Genomic DNA, 14,443 nt, shown 5'->3' on the forward strand with positions numbered 1-14,443 from the left:
CGACGCTATGGGAGCGAGGAGAACGTCAAGGAATGACAAGAGCAAGAGAGAGAGCGCGATGGTGCGTGGGCGAGAGCATGCACAGACGCCCACAGGCGTTTCTTTGCAGGCTTCAGAGGCGGCAAGCGGTCGCGCAATGTTGACGAGCGCCGCCTCTCAGCCCTAAAACTGCCGGCACGGAGCGCATGGGACTTGTACACAAGGCGGCGTGAGATGAGGGGTGAAGGGGTGAGAAGAAAGAAAGGGGCTACCCAGACTCACAAACATATGCACACCAGATGGACGCACGGGTGTCTCGTCACCACGCACAGAGTGCTACGCGCAAAAAGAGGCAGTTCCCACGAAAGACATCCGTATACGAGCCACAACGAAACGAGCCCCGTCGACGAGAAAATTCTCAGAGCTGTACATCACTATAGCCAGTACACACTGCACACAGAAGTAGCTGCAGTAGCAAGGATAGCATGTGCATTCACAAGGAGCAACACCACCACCGACGCAGACTCAACTCAACTTGGCCACGTCCTATCCCCTGCTCACCACGATTTGTCACCAGCGCACATGTCCCTCCTCTTCACAACCCCAACGCACCTTTGTTCTCTTCGATTTTGCGGCGCAGGGATTGACTGATGCGCGGAGCGTTTGGCCCCGCGGCTGCGGAGCCGCTTGAGCAACTCGGAGACACGAGACCCCGGTAGGCAGCCTCACTGTCGTGGCCAGCGTGGTTCCGCAAGGAAAGAGGCACGAGCCGGTCGGAGCTAGGCAGCGCCGCACCACGAGGCGGCGGCAGCACACCCTCCTCCTCCGCTGCAGCGGTGCGATCAGCATGGGGTGTGCGGCGCTGCGCGGACGTGAGCGTTGGAAGGAGAGGTTGATGCCCCCCACTCGAGCCGGCAGTGGTGGCGGTGACGTGCCCGGCGCCGCCCCCGTGGCCACTCATGGCACTCTCGACCGGTGGCGCATGCGTCGCCAAGGTATTCCTAGAGACGACAGTACGGTGGGGCGACTCCCCGGCTGCCGCGCGCTTTGCCGCGCTTGTCGGGGTCGCGTTGTGGCCGCCAAGAAACGCCTCGGCGTCGTAGATGCTGCCAAGGCGCATCTTTGCCCGATGAGATGAGACCTTGTGTGTGCGAGTTTGTCCGGCAGCAACGTTAGACGTCGGGCTGAGGCCACCACTGGGCGAGAGACTACGTCGGCCCACGGCGGAGCGCGTAGGGGCCTGCACCTCCACCATCGCGCGGCCGTGAGGCACCGCGTACGCTGTGGTGTGCTGGCATGTAGGGGACCGCACAGTGACACAAAGCTCACCAAGAGCAGCAGTGGCGGTGCTTTCGCTATGCTTGGTCGAAGGTCTGCTCCCCGCCGCCGCGCCCACATCGGTCGCACCCGGCTTGCTTTGACGGCCACGACCTCCCCGGTCCCCCGCCGCCACATCGCGTTGAGGAAGTGCGCGTCGGCCGGCCCCAAAGCTCCCTTGGTGGCCGCGACCTCGCATGCTGCCTAGCAGGCTACGCTGCGATCCCGCAGAGAAGGTGGAGCGAATTGAAGAAACAAAGGTGTCCGCCTCGAAGAGGAGGTTCTCAAGCTCTTGAGGGCCGCCAAGAACGGCCGGCTCAACCTGAGGCCGCTCCTGCTGCACAAGGACCTCGATGCGCTCATCAGCAATATGCAGTAACCTGTCGCTCCCCCTCGGAGACGTGGCAGGGCCCAGCACGCGCAGCACCGAGCAGAGTGCGCGCGCCATCTTGCGGCTCGGTGAGTCGCCGTTTGCTACGTACTTGACGGCGACGGGGCCTAGAAGGTGCACCAACTCCTGCATCCGCTCGGGGCGCTTCTGGTGAGCTGCCACAACGCACAATGCCAAATAGCCCAGGCACTTTCGCCGCAGCTCCGTCTGTGCGCCGCCGGAAAGGGCCGTCAAGAGCGTCTTCACCACATTGGGGTGTCCATGGCTTTGGATGGCGATGGCGCGTAAAGCCGCGTCGGTCGCCGAGGAAATGGCGGCAATCGTGACGTAAATCCCCTTCGCCAAGCTCGACACCCACTGCGAGAGTGCCCCACTGAACGTAGCCGGATTCGTGCTGCACGTACCGCGATGAACGTCCTCGATGAACACCGGCTCTGGCGAGAGGCGTTGCATCAGCATGATGATGATGTCGCACCCAACACGGCACAGCGCTGAGCGCTTTTCTGCGGCCAAGAGCGCCAGCGTCGACGACACCGCACCCACAATGCCCTCGGCGTGTTGCGCAAAGTACTCGGCTGGTACTGTTGCTATCCAGTCAAGGAGCACTTGGGATGCCTTGAGGCGTTTGGTTGCACCTCCGTTTACGGAGGACACGTCGCTTGCTGCGGCACACTGCTTCTTCAGCTCTGGTATAAAAGAGGACAGCGGGCTCGGCAGCGCTGTCGGCTCGTTCTCCAGTGGGGCGCCGTCGTCGCCGAGCGTGGGCAGCTGCATGCTCGGGATTGTCGATGAGAAGGTGTCTTGAAAGGTTGCCCACGAGGCCGTCATCGACGACTCCCCGTCGCCCAGCAGTGAGGACAGCGAGTTCGGGTCCTCGGCCATGTAAAGCGCATACAGCTTCTCTGTGTTGTGGTGTGCGCGATTGTTGATGAAGTTGAGGTACTCGACCGCCTCGCAGACGCTCTTCTCAGCCGTTTTGAGATCGTTGCCGTCCTCCACCTTTACACGGAGCGTGTTGCGCAGGTCGCGGCAGAGCCCCACGTACACCATCAGCTCCGGATTCGGGAGCTCCTTGCACAGCCTCGGGGCGAGCTCAATCGCTTTGGAGCGCGGCAACACTTTGGCCTGGTGCATGGGGACTGCACCGTCTTGATGTTGTCGGTCGAAGTTCACGGTGCCGCCGACGCTGATGTGCATGAAGGCCTGAAAGACCGTCTCCGGTTCCACGCTGAAACGCTCCGCCAAGGTGCGCAGCGACCCAAAGTAGTGCTTATAGTTGCGCATCATGTCCATGAGTCGCACGAGATCTTGTGGGTTCTTCGGGGGCTGTCGCAAGGAGGTGTGCAGCTCCATCTGACGCGTGAGAAGCGTGTCGGCGTCCATTTTGGCTGTTGGGTAGAGCTACAGGGAGGGGGAGACAGAGCGCAACGTAATCGAGCGAAAGAGGGAGAGAGGAAGAGAGCGAAACAGGCGAATCGCTGCCGTGACGCCGTTGCCTGGCGTGTGTGTTGAGATGTCTGTCGTGCCAGTCGTAAGTGCAGCAGCGCAAGTGCCCGTGCACGAAAAAATATGTCGTGCGCAAACTACCACGACCAACAAGCGATCGAGATGATGTGTTTGCCTCCCACTACGAACACCACCACTCGTGCTAACGCCACAGAAGTGGAGACAGACAGACACACAGACACAGAGGGAGAGAAGGCACCAACGCGAGAGCAGAACCCAACACACGGCAGGGAGAGGGAAGAAATGGGAAGAGGACGAAGGGAGACTAGGGAACGCGTATACCTTCTCTTCCTCTCTCGACTACTTGAGCTCACGAGTGGCTGTATGCCGTCTATAGGCAGCAGGCACTGTGCGTAACGAAAAACAGAAAGAAAAGAGAGGGATAAGTGAGGATCGCCACTTGGGATCAAGTTGGCTTTTTGGTGAAGGTGAGACTTGATGGGTCTCTTGTGAAGTGGCCTTCTTTGCCGCCTCTTCTGTGGAGGTGCGTGTGAGCGGAGAGAGAGAGGAGCGGGAAGCAAGCATGAGGAGTAGATGAGCCTAGAGGCACGCGCGTTATGTTATTCAATCATTGGTGGAGAAAAAGGCGAAGGATGGGGAAGAAGGGGGGGGTGCGGAAGCGAGTGAGAAGGACGTCAAGGAGAGAACAGCGATCGAATGCTGATGAGAGAAGAGGGGCGAACGACCGCGACGATGGCCTCCGTCATGGCAGCCAGCAGGTAAGCTGCAGCCAGCGGAAACGAGAGGGGGAGGATGATAGCGGCAGCATCCGCCTGCGCGCCTCAACGCCACGCAGGCGACACTCGTCCGACGAACAAAGGGAGAAGGTCGATCCACACGTAATTGGCTGACTTTGCTGTTGCTACCCACGGCGCTGCCGTGATTTCTGTGTTCCAGCGCGCAGAAAGTCAACGACACTGGCAGCAAAACGGATGGTCTCTCAAGAGGAAGGAGAGAGAAGGAGAGCCGGCTTTGCGTTAGCATTTGGTGGTGTGTGCGCGATGCGCATGCGCTACAAACGTCGTCACGAAATGATGCCGCAGTAGAGCACTGCTGCCCCCGCTGAGCCGCCTCCCTTCCGAGTCCGGCCCGCACGGAGAACAAGAAAAGGGCAAGGGTAGGAAACACCCGCACGCTCAGGCGCGTGATGGCAGCTTGCGTTTCAGTTCCTCAACGCAAAGTCCCTCGGTAGCGTGCGGTGCGACTCTCTTGACAGGGGTGGGGGAGAGGCTAGCAAACGCCGCTGTCGCCGCTTCGGGTGTTCGACGCCACAAAGAGCGCAGCAGACCAAGCATCACCGCCGTACGTCATGAACAGCGACTCCTCCTCGCCCTCCATCGAGTCCGAGAACCCAGTCGATTCTAGCGGTCCGCACCACAGAGGAGCAGTGTGCGTCGGGGTACCTCCGTGGCCGACCTCGCTGAACGCCCGGAGCGGCATGAGGTACTTGAGCTCTGCGACGTCTCGTGGCACGGAGGGAGGAAAATCGCACAGCTGCGGAAACACACGGCCCGCCATCTGAGCACGGCGGAACGCCTCCGTCATCACGTCATCCCAGGGGCACTGCATCATCCGGCGGCGACTGCAGGGGGAAGGGAGGGAGTGTTGAGGTGCTGCACCGGAGGCCACATGAAGCACAGAGGGGTTTAGACGCGCCCCACGCGCCGGCAGAGTGGGCTGCGGCTTTTGATGGTGAAGGGGGGAGGAGGGGAAGGAGGCACTCCGCAGAAGAGAAGCAGTCCAGCTCCAGCCACCTCTATCGCTCGCCCTTGCAGCCGCCGTGTAAGACAGGGAAGAGTGAAAACCCCCTGGAGAAGGAGGAAGGGAAAAAGGGGTGTAAAAGCTTGCAAGCGTGACTAAGTGAGCAGCGGTAAGGACAGCGTGCAAAGCCAGGGAAGGGGGCAATGACGACGCCACACACGCGTGCGCCACCTCCCATCCCCACCCATCTTTCCATATCCATGCGGGCATTATCATGCGCACACTCCCCGTTGGACGTTCGATGACGTGAAGACGGATCTAACCAGCTTCCTTCATCGATGAAGCCACGCCGCGCTAGTACGACATGCAGCCGCAACACTGCAAAGGGAGGTAAGGACCACGACGGTCATCTGTAAGTTGCTGAGGAGAAGCACGGCATTTCTTCTCTTTATTTCGCATTGTCACTTGGCGTCTAAGTGAGGAGAGAGGCGGGAGGGGGGGGGGCACACCGAAGTGTGATTGCCACTGAAGAGAGCGAGCACAGGAGACAGAGGGGGCCAGAGCATATGCACACGCACACACACGAAGGCAGTGGGAGCTACAGTACATGGAAAACAGCTTCTCCCTCTACCCCCGTAAAGAGCAGAGAGGGAGGGAGAGAGAGGTGGCAAACACAGAAACGAAGCGCACGCAAAAAGCGCCACACAACCGCGGCAAGGTCGATGAAGTGGGGATCGACCACTACATAATCACTTCGACGTTATCGGTAACGGTGACAGAATGCTGTCCTGCACCCTGTCCGTCAGCCCCAAAAGTGGTGCCTGCGTGCGACTCGCCGGTGTGCTCGGGCGCTACCTCCGGCGCAGCAGCGGCAACTGGCGTCATCGCCTCTTCGACATCCTCCCAGATTGTTTCGCCCTCGACCGTCTTGCCCTTCGAGTAGGCAATCCACAGCTCCGTGCCATCATCGGAGATGCCAGCGCTGAATAGCGTCGATTCGTCGCTGAGGCGCTGGGTGCCGTAGTAGAGGCACATGGTGTAGAAGGTGCGGCTCGTCAGCTTCTCGATGCGCTCCTTGATGGCCTGCACGGTGTCCTGCTGGAAGTCGCAGTACAAGAAGATCGTTCGGCGATGCCGCTTGAGGCGCAGATAGTTGAAGGGGACAACAGCGGCCGTGCTAGCCGCTCCGCCTGCAGCGTACGATGTGGTCATGACCAGCTGAAGAGGCGACAGTGGTGAAAGGGATGTGGGAAAGAAAAGGGACGTGTGTGTGACGAGCTCTGCAGGTGTACCTCACGGGGTCCGTGCTGGAGAGCCTGCTCGCTTCGCGAACAGGAGAGAGAAGGAAAACGACTGCACGGTGTGCAGTGGAGAAGCGAAGGTGAACTTTAGGTGTGGACGAGGATTCGCATGGAAGCAGGGGGGGCACGGAGCGGCAAGAAGGACTTCTTCTGGAAGGTAATAGGGAGAAGAGAAACCTCGATGAGCAAGGTGGAGCGCCCTCTCTCGGCGAGACACATACGCAAGCAGCAAGGCAAACAACTCATACAGTGATGCACTGCTGAAGCAATCCCATGGCACACGAAAAAAGCCACCTTAGTAGGAGGCGTTCCACAGAACGGGCGCGGATGTGTCGGTGCGGGTCTCTGTGTGGGCGTCTGTAACTCCCACCCTCGCCTATGGAGTGATGCGCAGTGATTTTATGCGCGCACAGCCGCCCTCATTTCTTCCGCTGCCCTTTTCTTCGCCTTTGCCTCCAATCTGTGTGATACGGGCGTGTGACGGCAAACCTGCCGCACGAATTCATGCACCCATCGAGCAACCTCATCCACCACAGCACCACGGACACGACACCAAGACGATAACACAAGCAAGCAAACAACAAAAAAAAAACGGCGCCGAAGTCCAACCCGCGAGCACCACAATACGCCCATCCGGACAATACGACCGAAGGTCGGCGTCGAAGCCGCGACGATGATCGTAGGCCGGCGAGGCGGTGCCTTTGGCTCTTCCCACCCTCCGCCCGACGCCTGTCAGCCGTACTCCCCATCATGTGTGGTGTGCAGTGTACGGCGAAGCCGTTTTTTGTATGATTACTTTCGATGCTTCCTTGCTCGTTTCCCCTCAACGGCCCTCTACGCCTCGAACGCGTCCGCCCGAATATACTTCTCGAAGTTCTTCTCCGCATCCCGGAACATGCGCTGGGAACGGACGCCGTTGCGGCGGTACGGGTTACCCATGTCATGAACCACGCGGTTCACGCCGGGCTGCACCTCCTTCTCACGGCCGATCGGTGCGTTGAGCTCATACTTGAAGTCACGGTACACCTGATGGATCGTGGGCGAGTACCGCAGCAGCTCGTCCGGCGTCGGCGCGTTTGTGAGCACCTGCGCACGGCGCTTCCAGTGGCCGCGCATGGTGTGGATGCGGCCGGCAAAGTCGCGCATGTTGAAGAACTTCTTGTCAATGAGCTCCTTGCGCTGCTGTAGAACCCGCATCACGCCGGCACGGTCGTTGCGCGCCTGATAGAACACTTCAGCTCTCTCCAGGCACTGGTCCGCCAGTGCGAAGACGCGATCGTAATCAAAGGGCGAGAAGTACACGAACTTCTCCTCGAAGTTGAGGTTGAAGCGGCGGCCTAGGCGGGGAAGTAGACGCAGCATCTTATGTGACTGGCCCGAGTTGTGAAACATGTCGACGAGGGCGACGGCCTCCTCGAAGACGGTGCCTGCGGCATCATCACTCATTGCTTCTGAAGTGAGGCCCAGCTCAAAGAGCGCCTCTACAATCAGCTCCAGCGGCGGTTGGACAGCGTTGTCAAGCATCTGCAGCGCAGCTTCACAGTTTGTCTTGCTGCTGGCCAGCCGCCCCGTTCGACGAAAGGCACCGGCGAGCTTGAGGCGGATGCCAGCCACCTGCGGATGATCTTTAGGGTAGGCCAGCTCATACGCCTTCGCCACCACACCGTAGTACTCTAAGGCCTCTTGATGCAGACCGCCCTCTGTGAGGTAGTCGCCTTGCAGCTCCATCTTCGCCACCTCGCCGAGGGGAACGTACGGGCGCCTCGGGGCGAGGCCCGCCTGGGGCGCCACCGCACGGGATTGCTCGTTCGCATGCACAAGATCAGTGCTGTCCACATCCCCCCAGGCGACCACCTCTGGTGACGCAGCCGTCGCAGGTTTGCCAGGCCCCGAGCTGCTCGGCGCAGCCGCCAGCTGACCCTTGCGCGCTGCGGCGAGAGAGACACCGCGTGGCAACCGCTCCAGCGGCCGCACCAGCTGATTGGGGAACAACTCGCCCTTGAAGTAGGAGGTGTAGAGGCGTGTGATGAGCCGTGCTTGGCAGCGTAGGGCGCCTACCGCGGAGGACGGCTGCAGCACTGCGCTAACGACCGCGCGCATCTGCTTTCGCGGCTAATGGATGGAGAGGGGGAAGCTCGAAAGGAGAAGGTAGAGAAAGGGGCTTGGGTAATGGGAACGGCAAAAGAGGGAGAGCGCGTATGTTGCCAGCAGCACAGACGCTGCCTAGCGTCTTATTCTTGTTGCTGCTCTGCGAGAGCAGCAGGAAGGAAGCAAGGAGGAAGGGAGGGAATAGCAACGAAGAGGATGAAGCGCTGCAGCACATCGAGCACGCGGGAGCACAGGCAGGAGGAGAAAAAGGAAGAACGCACGTGAGGCGCAGTCAGATAAGCGCTGAGACTGCTTGCAAGCGTGTCCTTGGTTTGCAGCTCTTGAAATTGGGCTCAGCCGCCTGGTATGGAGTGGCGATGGCAAAGAGAGAGATACGGAGAAGCGCTCTGATCTCCTGAGGTAAATCAAGCGTGTCGATGAATGTCTGCCCTGTTCTTAATATGCTGATGTTGAGTGAGAGACGGGTGAGGTGTGAGACGGCCAGCACACCTCACCTGAAAAAAAAGTAGAGCACATGTGGTGGAATACACATAGTCCGCAGATTCCCCTCCTCTGCGCATGTGCGTGTGAAGCGGGGTGGAGGGGTGCATCTGTATCTCTCGGCGTGCACCAGCGTCCGTACACAAACGCTTCCCGGTAGCTCATCGCTCACGAGTAGGGATCGTCCGGATTCTGTAAAGAGTTATACCCCTCCTTGTGTCGCTGCGACATGCCCATAAACCGCAAGGTGACAAACTGCGCCGTCCGCGCGCCTGCCGCCGCTGACTTGGCGCATGGAACAATGTCCATTACGTCACGCTTGCCGAGAACGTAATAGTTGTGCGCAGACACTGCCGCTTGATATAGGAGAAACAGAAACAAAGAAATCAGCAGCAGCCTTCGCAGCACCGGCGTGGACCGCGTCGGCTGCATGGTGTCTTTGCTGTCGCCACCACTGCTGGATGTGTTCGACGCGCTCGGCTTCGCCGCGTCACCTCCTTCCCACTCCCCGTAGCTCACAGACACCTGGGTAAAGTAGTACGGTGTGGCCGCATTCTCCATCGGAAAGGTGTACGCGAATAACACGGCGCCCCCGCTGGCAGCGCGCACAAGGTCGCCGGATGCGTAAACCTTATCCCCTGATCTGAACTTTTCGTCAGTACGGCCGTCGGCGCTGACACGAATGATGAGCGCATTCACGTTCGGCGGCAGCACCGCCTTGAAGTACATGGTCAGAGGCAGCTGCGGCGTGGCACGAAGCCTGTGCGGCACAGGAGCGATAAAGCTGTTGTCCGGCGCAACCGCCACGTGGCAGACGGGGCTGTTCGCAAAGAAGCTAAAAAATCGAAACGGGGTCGGGCCGTCGGTGCGCACACGCATCACACGCACCTCAATGTCCGTTCCAGCCGCTACGTTCGCGAGCTCCAAAATGCCGTTGTTGTCCGACACTTCCGTGAGCTGCGCCCCTTCTGAGATTCGGTAAGTTGCATTGATATACAGCCACCGCGCCAGCATGTTACCAAGATTGAGGGGGAAGGCACGTGCAATCAGGACGATTGCCTCGCCAGCTGCTGGTGCCTGCTCCACCGGGATGGTGTAGTGGTCATTGAACTCACCAGCGAAGCCGTGTTTCTCGGCGCAGAGCGGCGCCACAACCACTTCAGCACTCACCGGCGCGCACATCACCGTCAATAATGCAAGCAGCAAGATACCGGCGGCGAGAAGCGGCCCCGCCGCGCGCGGGCGGCGACTGCTCCCAGAGGCTAAGTCACTCATGTGTGTGTTTCTTCTTTGGCTGTCGTGTAGTGTGATGTCGATATGCATGCGCGTGCCTACTTGCGTATACGCGGAGAAGGAAAGCACTTTGGTTTTTACAAGAAGAAAGGAGGCGGTCCATGTGAAAATAAAGAGAATAGGGAATAGTTAGGCATGAAAAAAGATATACCCTAGCTGGGCAAGGCAAAGCAGAGATCGTGATGGCTACAGAGGAAGTCGGCGAGGCTGGGGCTGGGAGCTGGCACGCCGCGCCGTCACGCTTCCGAGAGAGTCATAGGGGCGACAGAGACATGCTGCTCAGGAGGCACCCGTTCCACACGATCGCATGTCTGGACTCTTTTCGTTGTCTCCGCTTTTCGTGCGCACCTTAGCGGCACTGGATGCAGCGGGGTCACATGTATCACTGTGTGCGTCGGTGTTCATCCTCGTAACGGTCGTGGGGGAACGTTTGGAGCTTGCATCGAGTAGTACATCAAGCGTGTAACCTTTACTGTCTTCTGCGGATGGCTTTTGCTGAAGTCTTGTCTTGAACAGGGCGGGGCGCTCCGTGGGCGCAAGGGCCGAAATTTCCTTCGGCTGCATGGCAGTAGTTGCGCTAGTCGCTCTTCTCCATTCGTGTGGCCGCTGCGCAGCCTGTGGGCAAGAGACGAAAAAGTGGTGTGCAGCAGTAGCAGAGGCGCAGCACAGGCTCCGCCGAGAGTATCAGGCACCCCCAGGACAGAAAAAAACCGCCCGACCGCTCGAGCGGCGACGAGCGGCGACGAGCGCTCACACCGAGATCACCTTCACCTCAGCTCCTCTGTGCCGTTGATAGGGAGAGCTCTGGCGCGAGTTCCGCCAAATCGTGGGGCTGCGCGGTAGTGGCGACTCGATCTTCGAGTACGAGTACCCCGCCAGCCCAAGAAGTGTGAGGGAGATGCCGATCAGCTTCTTCTGCGGCATGTTGGCTGACACAAAGATGAAGTCTAGCACAAACACCAACGACGTCTTCAAGTAGCCAACAACGTTCATCGTCAGCGGCGACGTCTTTCCTACGAAGAGAAAGAAGGAGAAGTTCACGCCAAAGGCAAAGATGCAAGACAGCAGCACCGTCCACACCGTCTTGAAGGTGACCTCGTACGCGGCCAGCTTCTCACCGCCGTCCAGCGGAATCACCACGAGCAAGAGCATGACGGCGCTAAGGGGGGTTTCATAGATGAGCAGCTGCATCGGCTGCGCACCCAGCTCCACCTGCTTTGTCTTGCCCCAGATCGTGTAGAGGGAGTTGGCGATGATGGCGAGAAACGCCCACACCGTGCCCATCCAGTTCACATCCGTGTCAGCGTAGAAGGTGACGCCGACGCCGATGCACACGGGCAACAGCGACAGCAGTGTGCTCAGCTTCTCCCGCTTGCCATAGTGCACCCGCTCAACGAGAACAATCATGGGCGTGCAAAGAATCTTCAGCACCTGATACACGCTTACCGAGTTGGTTAGGAGAGAGAGGTTGTTGAAGACGACGTAGCCGCAGAAGGCGCAGCTGATGGGGAGCACCCGGCGGATCGAGAGCTTCTTCGGCGTGAACAACTTGACCCCGTACGCAAAGAAGACGCAGCCCAGAAATGTCGTGGTAAAGTGGATGATGGTAAGAACCGTACTAAACTCGAAGTGCGCCTCGACAAAGACGAACCGCTTGTTGACAATGATGACCCCGATGCTGCTCGTGATGTTCAGCAGCAAGCTGAAGAGCAGCGAGGCGGTGCTCATGGCTTTCGCTGCTGCTTCGCTGAGAGAGGGGGTGCGAATGTATGGGACCGCGTAGCACTACGTGCAGTGCAGGAATGCCACGCGCACGCCCGCCCCGTCTGCTTTTCTTGCTTCCCGTTCGACGCCACGAAGAGGTCAGTACACATGCATGTGCACACGCGTGCATGCAGCCCCAAAAAGAGCGGCGATAGGCGAATTCTAGATGGGAAGCAGCGGGATGCGCGCACGCACCTACACGAAAAAAAAAGGGAAAAGAAGGAGTGTAAGCACAAGTCGACGCGCACAGAGTTCAATGTAAGCGCAAGCAGGAAAAGAAAGAGATGCCTGCCTGCGCTGAGTAGCAGCAGCAGGAGCAGCACTAGCAACCACGCCCGTGGTAGCGAGGCCTCAGACGCATACGTTTCGTCACCTTTCCACTCTTTTCTCTATGTGCGTTTTTTTTTCGGTGTATCTGCCTTTCCTCCGTGCTGAGAACGTGCCAGCTTACCGGAAGAAAGGACGAGCAGCAGAGGAAGAGAAAGACACGGGCACGCACCCGCAAACAGAGAAGCGCAACCACAATAGTCAGTAAGTCATGAAAACCCTTGCACGACATTCTCGCCTCTCGAACTGCTGCTCCTCTTCCACGATATGCCCTCATGTTGGCCGGCGGTCTCACCGCCGTATCAGGGCCCCGTACCCCACACTCTTTGTGGGGGAAGCCAAGCGCCTGCACAGCCCGCCCTCGGGGCACGGCTGGCCGACTCTCGGTGCCAGTGGACAGGTCTGGGCCGGTGCTGTGCCGAGGAGACCTGCGGATCATGGCCACGCTTGTAACGACTCACTACAAATCGTGTCGACAGGTCGTCGAATGCACGCATCCGCCCACGTTTTATTCCTGCTCTTGCTGCGTTGCGGTGATGCCGAGTGTGATCCCGTACCTGGTCTGCGCTGCCTGCAGTGGAATCCAAGTGGGCGGAACGACGCCCAACGGTGCTGGCTGACCCGATATGTCCTTGATGAGCAGCCACCGTGCAGCAGTGGAAAGTAAACAGCTGGGACTGTGCACTCATATAGTTTGCTGACCTGTTCGCTGTCGAGTGGGCACGTTGGAGAGGAAATAAAAAAAAACTTGAATCTTCAACGATACTGGTGAGACGCAGGAGCAACCAGAAAACAGAAAGCAGAGAACACAAGAGGGGGATCTGTAGGCTAACGATGTGGAGCGTCACACGCGCAGCAACAGAATACAAAGAGTAACAAGCATGCATGCATCATGTCTGTGGATAGGAAATACACACGCGCACACCACAGTCGCTGCGTGCCACGCCAAAAGAGCCAAAAAAAAACCACAACAAAAAGAAGAGACGCCGGCAAGCAAAGAAAAGCGCACGCACTGGATGTGTGAGAGAGAATAGTGTGGAGAGGATGAGGTAAGAAGTCAAGGGAGATCGGTTGATGAAGACAGAGGGAGAAAGCGATATAGGCATGCTACTTATATGCATGTAAGTATCGATACGTATAGATGTGTATACACATCTGCAGAGGAGCGAGGCTGGAAGGGGCGGTAGGAGGTGAAAGAGGAGAAGTCGCACAAAAGAGGTACGCCTGGTCTTTCCTCCCTCTTTCCGCTAAATGTATGCGTGCGTGTGCGTGTGCGTGGGGGTGGGGGAAAGGGGGGCTGACCGTGCGCAGCGTGTATATGTTGTCTGCTCTTCCTTATGTATGTATGGCCCGCTTCTCGGAGAGTGCTGTGATGTTGCCTTTCCCTTGTGATGCTGTGGCATGCTATGTATGTCTGTTTGTGCGTGTGCCCGTGGCTTCGTGGTTTCGCGGTGACGAAGCACCCTCCGGAAGGGATGAAAGCGTGAGGCAGTCAAGAGAAAGGCGCACTGCGCACGCATCTCCGCGCAAAAGTACGGGCATAGAAAGCCACACGCGTGCCAGCAAGCATGCCGGCAGGATTCTGAAAGTACAACCAAAAAAAAAAAAACAGGGAGCGTGAGGTGACCATGAGAGAGGCAGGGAAGGGGGGGAGAAACAATGAGGACTGGCAAGATGGGCGAACCACAAGTGGCGACGCGGCGATGCTGGGGAGGAGGGGGGGGCAAGCATCTGTGCACACCCACCAAACAAGCGAGCAGGCCACACAGCCAAACGAAAAGAGATATGCACGGCGTAATACCTGTATCGGCCACGGCCAACGTACACACAAGCCGGTCAAGCACCTTTCTCTATGCCCCCTCCTCCTTTATTTAGAACAAGGGTTTGAGCTGTCCTTGCTGCTTGCCGTGCTGCTTAGCTCCAGCTGTCCCTTTACGGTGGTGGTGGTGGTGGTGGTAGATGGTTGGTGGCCAAAGATGGAGTGAGAGAAGAAGGCGATATATGTCGAGAGCGAATCTCATCTAAGGGCAAAGGCCCTGTGAAAGGCGAGGGAGGCGCGGCCAACAGAAGCAAGGAAAACGGAAAAGAGGAAGTGAAGGACAGATACACATCAAAGAAGCCTCCGATGTGCACTCCCTCTCTCTACACACGCACACAGACTCACGCAGGGAGAGAGAGATGAAGGCACAGAGAAGAGCGGGTTCATTCACCGGCATCTATGACCTCTACGAATGCACACGCTCACACTCCAATGGCACACCCATGGACGTTGATG

At 58.6% G+C, this 14,443-nt stretch overlaps 6 protein-coding genes across 6 annotated transcripts; all 6 read right to left on the reverse strand.

The window, feature by feature from the left end:
• Nucleotides 1-574: 574 nt before the first annotated feature.
• LINJ_30_2630 (conserved hypothetical protein) lies at nucleotides 575-3,070 on the reverse strand (the record flags this gene model as incomplete). The annotated part of the gene is made up of 1 exon (XM_001467072.1): nucleotides 575-3,070. One exon carries the CDS (start codon nucleotides 3,068-3,070, stop codon nucleotides 575-577), a length of 2,496 nt encoding a protein of 831 aa, XP_001467109.1.
• A 1,353-nt stretch (nucleotides 3,071-4,423) lies between these two features.
• Nucleotides 4,424-4,765, reverse strand: LINJ_30_2640 (conserved hypothetical protein; the record flags this gene model as incomplete). Its single annotated transcript, XM_001467073.1, has 1 exon — nucleotides 4,424-4,765. The coding sequence occupies one exon, from the start codon at nucleotides 4,763-4,765 to the stop codon at nucleotides 4,424-4,426; it is 342 nt and encodes a 113-aa protein (XP_001467110.1).
• An 870-nt stretch (nucleotides 4,766-5,635) lies between these two features.
• Nucleotides 5,636-6,106, reverse strand: LINJ_30_2650 (conserved hypothetical protein; the record flags this gene model as incomplete). The annotated part of the gene is made up of 1 exon (XM_001467074.1): nucleotides 5,636-6,106. One exon carries the CDS (start codon nucleotides 6,104-6,106, stop codon nucleotides 5,636-5,638), a length of 471 nt encoding a protein of 156 aa, XP_001467111.1.
• A 923-nt stretch (nucleotides 6,107-7,029) lies between these two features.
• Nucleotides 7,030-8,295, reverse strand: LINJ_30_2660 (conserved hypothetical protein; the record flags this gene model as incomplete). Its single annotated transcript, XM_001467075.1, has 1 exon — nucleotides 7,030-8,295. One exon carries the CDS (start codon nucleotides 8,293-8,295, stop codon nucleotides 7,030-7,032), a length of 1,266 nt encoding a protein of 421 aa, XP_001467112.1.
• A 657-nt stretch (nucleotides 8,296-8,952) lies between these two features.
• Nucleotides 8,953-10,059, reverse strand: LINJ_30_2670 (conserved hypothetical protein; the record flags this gene model as incomplete). The annotated part of the gene is made up of 1 exon (XM_001467076.1): nucleotides 8,953-10,059. The coding sequence occupies one exon, from the start codon at nucleotides 10,057-10,059 to the stop codon at nucleotides 8,953-8,955; it is 1,107 nt and encodes a 368-aa protein (XP_001467113.1).
• A 768-nt stretch (nucleotides 10,060-10,827) lies between these two features.
• Nucleotides 10,828-11,805, reverse strand: LINJ_30_2680 (conserved hypothetical protein; the record flags this gene model as incomplete). Its single annotated transcript, XM_001467077.1, has 1 exon — nucleotides 10,828-11,805. One exon carries the CDS (start codon nucleotides 11,803-11,805, stop codon nucleotides 10,828-10,830), a length of 978 nt encoding a protein of 325 aa, XP_001467114.1.
• Between the last annotated feature and the right edge of the window lie 2,638 nt (nucleotides 11,806-14,443).

The sequence above is a fragment of the Leishmania infantum genome, chromosome 30 (assembly GCF_000002875.2).
Source record: "Leishmania infantum JPCM5 genome chromosome 30".
NCBI lineage: Eukaryota > Euglenozoa > Kinetoplastea > Trypanosomatida > Trypanosomatidae > Leishmania > Leishmania infantum.